This window comes from Solea senegalensis, linkage group LG11, assembly GCF_019176455.1.
Source record: "Solea senegalensis isolate Sse05_10M linkage group LG11, IFAPA_SoseM_1, whole genome shotgun sequence".
Classification (NCBI taxonomy): domain Eukaryota; kingdom Metazoa; phylum Chordata; class Actinopteri; order Pleuronectiformes; family Soleidae; genus Solea; species Solea senegalensis.
The window spans coordinates 10,365,331-10,378,400 of NC_058031.1; the positions used below are offsets into that span (position 1 = coordinate 10,365,331).

At 42.9% G+C, this 13,070-nt stretch overlaps 1 protein-coding gene across 3 annotated transcripts in view; it reads right to left on the reverse strand.

Moving 5' to 3' along the window:
- rarga (retinoic acid receptor gamma a) overlaps positions 1-13,070 on the reverse strand; it is a 45,416-nt gene that overhangs the window by 20,236 nt on the left and 12,110 nt on the right. For all 3 annotated transcript variants that reach the window (XM_044039404.1, XM_044039406.1, XM_044039405.1), the window contains one exon: positions 11,614-11,940. In XM_044039404.1, the coding sequence (XP_043895339.1) occupies positions 11,614-11,782 (169 nt within the window). In that variant the 5' untranslated portion in view covers positions 11,783-11,940. The remainder of the gene's footprint in view (positions 1-11,613; positions 11,941-13,070) is intronic.

Consider the following 13,070-nt stretch of genomic DNA (forward strand, 5'->3'; position numbering starts at 1 on the left):
ATCTCCCCCTGTCAGCCTGGTACAAGTGGTACAGCCCAGCAGGCAAGAAAGACACCATTTCCTGTCAATCTGTGCTGCTGGCTATATATGCTCTCCATAAACACACAGTGCCCTCCCTCCCTCCCTCCTCTTCTGTCTGACACTTCATTCTTTTTCCTGTCTTATGAAAGAAACCATGATTTCACACTTTGGGCCATTCTCAATGATTTTGATAGAAATGTTTATTTACCTAAGAGCTATTCCTTCAGTGCAGTCATCTTGTTTATTTTTTTTACCTGGCACACATATACACACACTCACACGGAGTCTGGTTTCCACGACTTCAGAGGATATTACATTTCCCTGAGACTTACTCTAACCTTAACCATACCTACTACTGACCTAACCCTAACCTTAAACTAGCCCTAACCACATCATAATCATTTTTTAAAGAAGACAAGTCCACGTAATGTGACTGTGCAAACAGACTTAGTTTTCCACTTAGTTTTTCCAACAGACACCCATACATTTCCTAGCCCCGGCCTATTCAAATGGTCGGCCCGTGGGCCACATGCAGCCCATAACTAACTTTATAGTGGCCCGGCCTATGGTTCCACCAAAAACACTGAGAAAAAAAAACTAGAGAGACACTTCTTTTCACTGTCCCTCAAAGATTGCTGCATACATTCCTACAGCAGTCTGATCGGTTTGATAGCATCGATAGTTCTTTTGTGTTCTGTTGAAGGCACTGAGATGTTTGTGGGTCGTATACGACATATGTTCACCTTATTTCAAAGAGAAACAAACGCTAATTTTGATTTCATGCACCTGAGATGACAAACGCCATGTATGACCAAAATAATTGTATTGCTAGTTGATGTAATTTTTAAATTTGTCCTTTAACTCTATTTAAATCCTGGACCTAAAAACAAGCCATTTTAAGGCGTGAGGACCAGCCAAAATGTCCTCACAGGGACACAATTTACTCAGATAGTTTTGAATCAAAATGTGTCCTCACAGCCTACTACAGACTTGGGTACACACACAATTGACAGCTCTTTTGTTGCACCAAGCGGCAAACAAGATCAGTAGATTTTAAGAGTCTTCATACAGTTGTCAGGTCATAAAGAGGGAGCTTTATGACGGCAAAGACAGAACAGTGAGGCTGTATAACAAAGTGTTATGTATGAAAGATGCCCCTGCTGACAGTTTGTTCTTAAAACCCCTCTGCGTTCCTCTCTCTACCCCCTCCACCCATTTGCACAGTAAAATAACCTGACCAGGATGCATTTCCGATAAAATCATCACTGCCCAAAGTCACGTTTTTATGATCCATGGGCATTCTTCTCACACTCGTCTCCTTCCTGTCCTTTTTCCACCCCTCACTTCTAGTTTCATGCAGCATCCTGAAAAAAAAACAACAGCTAAAAGATAGCTAATCCCCATGGTCTTCAAATGTTCTATGTAACATCAGCATTATATGCCAGAGCTGCTCTCTGGGCCAACGAGTTGAAACACAATCGATTTATAATAGCATGTGCTCACACTTGAAACCCTTTTGTTTTTTTGGAGATTTATGGACCTTATCCGACTCATTCTTGGTTTTGGCCTCTGATTTCGCTGTGTTTGAGACTATAATTCAGACCACTAACTCCAGGTTCTCCACTTATTGGCACATCGCACTATGAGCTGAGTCTTCCAACACTTCAGAGGGTTTACGGAGTGAGTTTAGACATCTAATCTACACATACTCCATACTTCTGCTGACCCAGGCCAGTCTCCCCCCTCCCCTCCCGCCTATCCTTCCTTCCCCAGCCAGAGAGGTTGAACTCTAGAAGAAACCCCCACTGGGCCACTAACTTTCCCCCCAAACTCATTCTGCCCTCCTTCCTTCTCTCCCTCATTCTCTGGCTCACAAGTCTCTACATCACTCTCCTCGATTCGTTTTTTTGCCCTCCCTTCTGTTTCAGCAAATACTCTCCCCATTTCATCAAGTTCCCTGTGGCCATTTTTCCCGACTGCATAATTTGTTTTAGTTGACAAAGTTCTCTGCTTTTGTTTCTGGTTTTGGAAATGTTTCATTTTCAGTGGCTGCCAACTCACTGGCCATTTTGTTAGACTGCCGCTTTCACTCATGTTTAACGGCACTGATTAAAACACATTTTAACACATATTGAAATTGTTCACATTATTCCATCTGTGATGGGAGACATTTCATTTATTGATCCAAACAAAGGGCAGGTACCCTCAGACGCATGCTTAAAGCCACACGTGGGCCATAGCACAGTAAAATCAGGCTTTACTACTGTCTGACACTCTGATGTCAATTACAGATAAGACGTAAACTCCACATTGTTGCCACTTCCTCTGTCTACAGTTTTTCCAGGCAAGCAGTCAACAACAGCGGTGTGTAAGGCAATAAAGACAGCTTGTTTTGAAATGCCTGCGCACTAAACGCAGCATGGTGAGTTTGAAAGGAATGTAGAGCTTTTCCATTGCTGATGTGAGCATGTGTGCAGTGTGTGGACATGCTGAAACAGATTGCCAGTGATGATAGAGATACTAAACACCAGTCCACAACGGCCTCCCACTATAGCAAGATTCAGGTTACTCAGAACACACACACACACACACACGCGCACGCACGTGCACACACACACACACAGGTTTGCATAGCTATTCTCATTTGGACACTACAATAACTTTAATTTATTCAAGCCTTACATCTTCCCTAAACAAACAGACAGTTATTGCCTAACTCTAATCTTAACCTAACCACAAATTTACATCTTTATCCAAACTAAAACCAGAGCCTCAGAAACCAGGTTATGTCTCATTAGGACCCGACATTTGTCCGTCATGGAAAATAACACTTGCTCTCATACAGTTTTAACATACACACACACACTACTCCTAGTACATGGCTAATTATTCAAACACTTGCAGTCTAACACATTACCGTCCCTGCCTGTTGCTGGGAACCAAGGTCATCTTTCCCAACTGCACAAATAAACTTACGAGGTGAGCGCCAACTATAAAGCTATACAAACTTTCCTCAGTGCTGTTGTCCATCTTGACTCTCTCTTTGCAAAGAAAGAAACCACACTTCAACAAACACTTCGCTGCTCAAGCTTTACTTCCTCATCAGACACCTTATGACAATTTTTGCCACAACAACTTTGTGTCAGAAGTTTTTCTTATAAAAAAATTTAAATGTTAAACATTTTAATTGATAATTGAACAGGTAATTAAGTGGAATCATTTTCTGGTTCCTAAAGATCCTTTCCTTTCCTTACTTTGTGCCGAACGAAAAGTAGCCGTTACAGTGTTTGCGTTACTTTGTACTGAACAGACGGTAACAGAGCCCCTTGAGGAACAGAAGAACATTTATGGTGCCACCCTCACTATGCTAAAGTAGACACACAGGAAGGGAGCAAAACATCTCCTCACAGCAACCTGACGTTGACACCAGACACATGCTTTGAGTGCGGCAGAAAGTGGCACTGGGCCAGAGATTTTTCCAGCTGGAAGCACAGGGGCGGTTCAAGGGGGGGGCGAAGAGGGGGCGACTACCGTCACAGCCGTGACCGAACCCCTGCCCCAAAGGCTGACTGACTACAACACGTGGACAGCGGAGAGGGAGGCAGTAGACACATCTGAGACAGGTCGTGCACCCACTCACACACTTACATGCTCACGCAATGAAGTAACACTTGCTACAGACACTGATTTTGACACACATACACTGATACATACCAGGAAATTGATTATTTAATCAATAAATATGTAGCAGTTTAGAGTACATACACTGACTATGATCATAAAGGATTTTTTTTTTTAATGGAATATTTGGTGCTACACATTCTTGTTTGAAAATGACAGAAAAGTTTACAGAAAACTCTCACAAGCTCAGTGGTAGATACATGTATCCAATAGTATCCCAAAATTATCCTAGCCCTTTAATCTGCACTGATATAACCACAAATGTTTTTGTTGTCGTCATATTGTCCTTTAAATCTTCCTGGGTAGAGAGTTAATGTGTCAGTTTGTTGTGTCTCTTACGTTAAAGTTGAAAAAAACAACTGCTGTGAACTTTTGACTGTGTCTGCTTGGCTATGGGATTACCCTTATATGTGTATGAATGGAAAATGCTGAATGAAGTTGTGTCACAGAGCATCAGCACAGATACACATGCACACGTGTCTCTCACACACACTCTGTATTCATGCATCCACAAAGTTTACATTAACACTTACACCGTCGTAGGTGGCGCTGTTTCGTGTCACTGACTCAGCTCCTCATATCTCCCTCTCTCGCCACGTGAGGAGTGAGTGAAGAGATTTGGGTCCTAAAGCTCTCAGCTGTAACAATGCCAGCTTTAATCCGAGCCACACCCAACCAAATTTGAACTGCATCGCAATGACGTTCTGCTTACTGTGTACAGCATTCATTCATCACTATCACAAAAATTGCAGTGTCCACTGAAACAAGAAGCCATAGCTGGCGTTACACATGTGTTTGAATCTCTAAACAATGCTGGTGTACTCCTCCCTTACACACCACTCTTTCCAGTTAAGAAAATCAGAGAAAAAGTTCAACCAACAGAATGTTTGTTTTGTCATCGAGCTCCAAATGTGTTAAATCCATATATACATCTATAAAGCCAGTCTCTCCAAACTGAAGTTTTTTCAAGAGTGTAACATTTCTGGGTCATGGGTCAATCCCATCTCACTCAAGGGTATTCATGCAATTCACAATTTACCTAAACCTAAAAAAGGTATGTGCAGATACTTTCAAATCCAAACTTAAGTGCACTCAAATAAATTTGAATTACCTTTCACTAATCTGAAACTTTTTCTTTATAGAAAACCAATCCCAATCCCACTCTAGGACTATAAATATAAAATGGTTGTATGACATCTCTTCTTTTACAGGACACTGACCTGGCTTCTGGAAGCAATGTTATCCAGATTTAACTCTGTTTGTGTGTAATTCTGTGTCAATGAACAAAAAAACATCTTTCCACAGCACATTGGCTTCATTACAACACTGTTTTATTTGACATGCTTAACATCACTGTCAAATGTTGCACTGTTCTTAATCCTGCTACTCTTTTCTAACACAAGACGATGTTTCAGTTCTCCAACAGCCGCTAGACCATCAGGAAACACTTCTTCTACATGTTGATTTGGCTTTTGTTTGTTGACGTTTCTGTTCTTAACACTGGCTGTAGCCATGCTGTCTATATGCTGTTTGTTCTAATCATGCTGTTCTGTCCTCAGATCCTCTTCACTGAGCTTGTGGCTCTTGCTGAAGCCTTTAAATTAGCAGCTGGTAAACCAGTGACCAGTCTACTCTGATTCATGCTACTGTATGGTTGTTACTTTAATACGTTACGTTACTATAACAAATGTTTATTTTACAGGTTTCGGTGTTTATGTCTAAATCGCAGTTCATGTTCATTGGGGAGGGAAGTGGTAATATTTACTACTAGCCTTATAATCAGCTATGATGTATAGTTGAATATTTGTAAATGATATTATTTTTACGTTTTTATACATCGTAGACTTATGCGTAAGATCTGAATTGCCTTACTGAGTTAGTATGGTTTGTATGTGGTTTTTTTCCTCTAGCTTTAATGATTAATATTTCGATGAGTGTGTTTTATTATGGTGTATTTTTCTAGGTTTGCTATGTTTTCTAGTATGTTATTTTCTTTAGTTTGATAGTGTTGATGAGCTTAGATTCTTGATTTTTCTTTTTTAATGAAAGCATAGTTTGCAAGTTGCACAATAAAGGAGATAAGTCTATTTGTGTCTTCAAAAAAAAGAAAAAGCAATATCTTTTGTAAGTGCAATCCTAACGTTCTTTCTCGTCACATCCGTCAGCTACTCCACCCGCCGCAGGTTTTACACATGTTCAGCTCTGACAAGACATGTCATTTTATTAACTCATTTACCTCACTCTCCTCACGATATATCTCTGGTGGAGACATGATGTGTCACAGAGGAGGGATGGTTTGACTTCTGAGGGAGTGGCCATGCTCACCTGCGTTCACACACTGGTCTAACAGAGCTACTTTTCAGAATTCTATCACTGGGGCATTTTCTTTTTTTCAAACAAAGTGTCTTTCATTCGCTGTCCTTTCTTTTTCTCTATCTGCACCATCATCACATTTGGCTAGCCTATTTGTCGGGAGGGGGGATAAGAAACCTCCATTTTGTTCTCATAGGTCCATCACGTGCTCGTGTGCCCTCCCACACCTACTGTTGGCCCAGCCCTCCTCTCTCGCCATTGCACACACTTGGTCTTGCACGTGCCCAAAAAGGCCCATCTGCAAACGCCTCCCACTTTTAATAGTAGCCTCTTTATCTTCATCTGTCATCATGTCAGAGCTGTAGCGCACTCTGTGGCTTCTCTCTTTACCAGCAACCTTTGCTAACTTTCCACACATGCAGGCACACGCAAGCATTCTAATACACGCAAAGTTTCAGCAAGTTTCCAGCACTTACGGCAAATTGGCACTAACTGACAGAGGGAGATAACAAAAGGAAATCCACAATAAAAGTTAAGGAGAGGGAAAAAAAAAGAAGAGAGAAAGTGAACCAAGCCTACAGGGTTTAGATGGATATCATCAGAGGGGCAGATATTCCACTCACTTTCACTCACAAAACCTTCTTCAGTAGCTGGTTAAGTTGTCTGGAAAAAAAAAATTGGGCCTTACTGTCCAGTTTCCCCCTCATCTACTGAATCTTGGCCAACTCTGGTTGGAAATAAAAAGAGCAATGTGAAGGGATTTGAGTTCCAAAAAAAGGGGCAGAGTGGCTGTCATCTTGAGCCATGTGGTTGCTTAGGGAGATGAACGCAGGGATGTCAGTCCAGAGCTGTTTATTAAACCAGAGGAGGCTCCAGTCGCAGCCAAACAGCACCACACATGCTGTCATCACACACAAATGGTCCAGTCCTAGCATTGCTAATTTGCTATGTAGAACAACATGGTCACAGGGACAGAGATGCCAGCGAGCAGATGGCTCTATAATGGTGCTTTTCTCAGATGAAATAGCAGCGCTCCCATAACACTGAACGCCTGTGTCAAAACTAACAGTTCACACTGCTTTATAGGAATAACTAGGTGTTTAATAATTTGACATGTTACAGTCAAATTATGGAAATGTTTTTAAATGGAAATGTTTTTTGTTTTTTGTTTTTTTTTAGGTGATAAGGGACCAACTGCTTGTTTTATTCTGATGTGACTTCTAAAAATGTTTTTACTAAGAAACACAAGATAAGCCTTTAAAACCTGAGATCAGTGATAGTATTGTTGATATCTATCGAAATACAAGTCACATGTCGTTACCAAGTGTTTCCTTTCACCACACTGAAACTTTCTATTTTGGTCATTGAAAAGATATGTAATCGCCACATTTGTAAGGAAGAGACTAATGGTTTGCAAATGTTGCATATAGAACATACATTGTGGTTTCTTTAGATCTCACATGTTCCTCTGAAATACCTCGGAAATCGCTCGTAAGGTTTCCCCCAGGCTCAGCCCATTTCCTCTGCACAGCCAATAAATCTACAGAGCGATCGGTAAATGGCTCCTGAGATTGGCAGAGGTCAGAGATAGATCAGCTTTGCTCTCAAAAGCAAACAGTTGAGTGAACACTCAGGTGTCTTTGTGGCTGTTTCATTGTTTCTCAAGAGAGGTTTGTAAAGAGCAATAGTGTCAGACAAAAGACAAAACCATGATGGGACTTTTGTCTTTCTACAACTATACTAGAAAGGGAACCCTGTGTGTGGAGGCTAGTGTGGAGTAGTGAGGCTGAGCTCATCATTTTCATATCCACATACAGCCAACTTTCTCTTTTGTCTCTCCCTCCCTTCCCACCTACACTCAAATATACAGAATACCCACATAAGCACATTTGCAGCCAAAACCCAAACCTACACGATCGAGCGCATACCTACTGACCTCCGTCCAGGATGGGCTGAAACCCAGCACTTCAACGTTTATGAAAATAAATGAGGCGGTACAATGTGCTGTTTGTGCTCTGCTTCGCCTCCAGTAGAGAAGGCTTCACTTTGTTAGTCGACATCCTTCCCTGCTGTCCCTCTCCTCCATTTAAAGTTTCGCTTTTACATTCCCTCTCATACCACATTTCCCACCAAAATGGCTCCTTTGCACAACTCCCTGAGCTCCCAAAGCCAACATGACCTCCTTATGTGTGTGCGTAAGAATGCGATGAGTGTTTTTAATTATATCACTCCGCATGAGGACCTTTTTTTTTTTGCATGCGAGTGTGTAGCGCTGGTGTGACTCTGCACAGACAGACAGATGCATGTATATATGCTTTCCAGACACTGTGCTCATGTTTGTGTACGAGTGTGTGGCGTAAAAATCCATCCAAAGCACATACTTCACACAAAAAAAAACTGTTCTCCTTATTTCCACCAGGGGTTCCAACTGAGCAGACTTGAGAAGCTTTGACAAAAGTTTCAACATGCACTTCATTCCATTCTTTTAAAACAATGCTTCCTTTTAATTTCATCCCACTGTGATGCAGCCTCTCACAGCTGAGTCCCTCATGTGTGCTCTGTGTACGTCACTCCCATGAAGCTACAAACTGTGGTCTGAATGAGGAGTCCGGGTGCAGCAAAAGACTTCAAATTTTGGTCCGGGCAATGTGTGCTGAAGGAAATGACCTACCAGCTTTTCAAAACATCCCTGTGGCCGGGTTTGGGGCCAGGGCTCCGATCCTGATTGGCGAAAGCTTAGAGAGGTGTTTCAGGGCTCAGTGGTGATGTTATCACATAGTAAGTGGCCTTAATGGGCTTCCAAATGTTTGTTTGAAGGACTCCCATAATGACAGGGATCAACTGATTACAGCCTTCGCTACATACTCATGTGCAGAGAGCTGTCAGACCCTCTCATGGATGAACAAGCGCCACTGCACCCTCGTAGAGATATGGGTGTTAGGGACGGGAGTCTTGCAGCATACCCACATGGTCAGTGAATCTCATTCACACATGACTGGAAGGTTGAAATGAAGCGCTAAGATTTTCTGGCTCCACTTCCCCCCTCATGCATTAAGAGGGGAGAAAAGCCGACTATCTCTACATGTGCAAACACAGTCCATCTGCACCATCCCTGTCTCTTCCCACCTCTGTGCAAAACAGGTATTTCCAAAGACACTCTGGTGCCAAAACAGAGCGTCGTCGAGAGAGGTGCGCCAACCTGTCGGCACAGCGTGAACTGCCAACAAAAGGTGGGTGTTACCCAGGCTACCCTTTTAAACAACAATTACGCACAAGCTGAGCATGAACACAGGGCTATTTAGTGCACACAAAAACATGCACATACACACACAAAGAAATATCTACAGTGCTGCTCCCTTTATGTGGAAGGTATTTTCTCAGTCTGGCCTACAGACAGCCATGAAAACAATGAGCATGCTTGTTAAGCCAACTCCTAGAGAAGAGGTAGAAGAAGAAACAAGGGATGGGGTATGTCTAAACCAAGGCCTTTTGTCTTCTTCACTAACATTTAAGAGAGAGGGGAATGAGACTGCTGACAGTAAAATGACTTGTAACATTCCTTGTCGAGGGATGCACCAATCGGACGAAAAGACAAAAAAAACAGCTGAGCGTTTTCAACCGAGGCCTTAACACACAGACACAGTGCAGTTTAAGGGTAAGACACGTCTGGAGCTGACGTGATTAGTTAATTATACCATTAACTTGTAAGTCTCTTAAGATTTAATCCACCACAAAACTCCCAACTGGTTTATTCATAATGACTTGGTGTCATGAAACAAGACCAACCAAAGGTCACTGCAAACACGCTAATTGGAAAGATTAATGTGAGGTTGAGGTCATTAGGAAAAATTATATTTTTATATAGATTTTTATATATATGTATGTATATATATATATATATATACATACATATATATACACACATGCTCTGAGACAGACCTTTAACTTAATATGTGCGGTCTTTAACCCTCATGAGCAGTACAATAATGCCATTGTGGATGCGTCAGACCAGGCATGTATGAAGTCCCAGTGCATGTGGTTGCCTGCGTCTGTTTGTGCTTTAATACTTGGTTTTGTTTTAAGTCATGCCAGTGTGAGAAACCAAAAAAGAATCCATCTGTCAGTGCAGAGGGAACTCACTTTGCATTAGGAGTATGTTTCTAGTTTTTCGATGAAAGAAATTCTGAGCGTGAGAGAGAAAGCGGTGTGGTGGGTGGGGTGGGGTGCAGTGTGGTGCTTGCATGTGTGTATCTGTGTGTGTGTGTGTGTGCGTGCGTTTCCCTAGCAGGGTGTGTTCTTGGATTCCACCAGACTAAGACATTACCCCCAGGTGCTCGCTCTCCCTCTCACTCTGATTCTGTGAAAAATACCTTTAGGATTAGGTGGGCAGCAGCAAAAAAAAAAAAAAAAAGGGGTGGGGTGATTGACATCTGAAAGGCTGGAGAGGTGCTCAGGCATGCTGAGAGAGAGGGGACTGCACACACAGACAGGGGGCTCACAGGCTCTGCACTCAGCTGTTGCCACCCACACCCATTATAGTCCCTCCCCCACCTACCACCCACCACCACCTGCCGACCCCTCAACACTGCACCCAGATAAGGTTTCCCCCCGCTTACCTTTACCTCATACCCTAACCCAAACAAGAGTGCTCCTTCTTCTCCCCTCTCTCATCCCTACTCTCACACTAACATTCTCCGCTGAGGATTATGCAGCAGTGGTTTTTGTACATGGATACTTCCTGGCCCAGGATCCTGACGCTGATTAAAAACAGTCTTACAACAAACAGGTGTTTTCAACAATAAGCAGTGTTTGTCCGCATCGTTTTGTGTAATCTGCCGAGAAAACACACACTGGATGGTCAACAATCTCCTCTTTGTGCTCCGTGCTCCACACATCATCTCAGCCTAGCACTTCAGAATGCAACAGTGCCCCCTGTGGTCGACCCTCACACTACAAGTAAGGAACCACAGGCACATGGTGGATGTTTGACTCCCTGCCTTCAGCTCACCTTTCCGACCACGAAAAGATGTTGTGTGCTCACGCTGGAAACTACCAATACAGTTAGATTAAGTCTTGAATGTCAATATTGCTCAGTTTCACATGTTTATTGATGCTCTGCGCTCACTTCGCCTCACGTTAAAGAATGTTGTTTTGTCTTTAATTGCAGACTTGTGGGTTGCATGCCTCACAAAAGCTCTGTGAGAGGTCACCACACACACATACACACACGGCAGCCAGAACCAGTCTGTGGTAACAACCACACCATCTACAAGCATCTATAAGCAAACCCAAACCACAGCAACAGAGTAATCATTGTATTGATTAGAGTTGGCCTTATTCCTCACAGTTTCTATAGGGTTTTTTTTCACTGTTTTACAACCGCTCATAATATATCATAAACATACCCTAAAGTTTTCCATTTCCACAACATTATACACACTGACGTGTAATTTAAATAGCTACGTTTCTCTTCTTTCCACTGTAAACCCAAATTGTTTAATGTAACTTGACAGAAGTGGTGGTGTGGGCCATTTAACCGTATATGCTTTGTGTGGAAATAGAAAATGAGACACAAGAGGGAGGAGGTAAGTTACTTACAGAGAGCGGCCATCTCTTTGGGCAGGTCAGCACCAAATCTCCCAAACAGGCTGCTGTTGGCCAACAGGTCAAAGGGGGAGTGGCTTCTCATGGAGTTGAAGGCGAAGGGGTACACGGCAGGTGGAAAGCCTGTCATGTGTCCCACCTGCTGTTCCCTGTTGGTAGCCATGGTGACAGAGCACCCAGGGGTCCACAGAGTGAAAGTAACGGCTCTCACAACACCTAGAAATTCCAGCTGTAACTTTCGCAGGATGTGGAGGATGGAGGAGCGATGGTTTAGTGCGGGAATGTTGTACTCCACTTTGGAAGAGTCATCGGTTCACTTTTCTGTAGAAGAGAGAGCAGACAAATGTGGGGTTTTTGTTTGTTTTTTATACATTTGCCAACATAAAACATGGTAAGTGTTTGTGGTTGATGAAAATAAAATCAATGTTTCACTTTAAGATTCTTTATGGATTCTGCAAACACAATTCACATTCAGTCAACTCTCGAGTCCATCTACAGTCTGGGACAGAGAACAGTTTACCCACAGACGTAATTTAAGAACTTCAACCCAACAGGTATAAGGGAATGTGAAGGAAGAAGGAAGCGATGTATAGATGCGAGTGAGAAAGAATGAGTGAGGTGTGAGCGAAGAAGCCAGAAAAAGTAGGACGGGGCGAGGGGAAAAGAAAATAAGAAAGAAGTTTGGAAAAAGTTATAACAGGGAAGAGCGGGAGGTGAGGAGGGAGGGAAAAAAAAGAGAGTGAGAAAAGAGAGAGAGCTCTTGTTCCAGCAGTTCTGAAGAGCTTCCAGACTTCTACAGTGATTCCAGGCTATGCCATATGATTTAAATCACCAGAACTCTACTATAAAGAGCTACTCTGTTCCTGCTGCCAGCCTAGCACAGCAGCCTGCCTCTCTGCCTCTTCCCCCCAGGACCAGAGGCCCAGACACGGGGTCCAGAGCATGAGGGGGGTTGTAGTGGGGGGGCAGCAGGGTGGATGGTGGGGAAAATGAGATCCACTGATTGCTAACTGCTGCTGTCACTTCCAACTATCTTCTCTTGAGGTCAGGCTCCCATCCCACAGAGTCATTTTGGCTCTAACCTCCTGCTGCCTGCCCGTCACTTTGACTCCTCACAGTGGGCAAAGACAAGTGAGGCTCAAGTGTGCACAAGGCTTCAGTTATGCCTCTCATTTGACTGTTAATACGAGAGGAGGAAAAATCCAAGCGAAGCCTCCCATTTTCTTCTCCATGTTTTCCTTTTGCCTTTCACTTCCCGAGTGTGATTTCGCGAGTGGGTGGTGTGATCAGCTTGTTTTTTAAATGTGGCTTTGAAAAAGAGCAGAGCCAAGGAATTTGGAACTACTGTGGCTTGTGAATCTGGGAGAAAAGACAAGGAAAAAATCTCGGTGATGAATTTCGTATAAACAGGGAAATGAGGAGGGGGAAAAACAAGGTCCAAGGCTGAATTG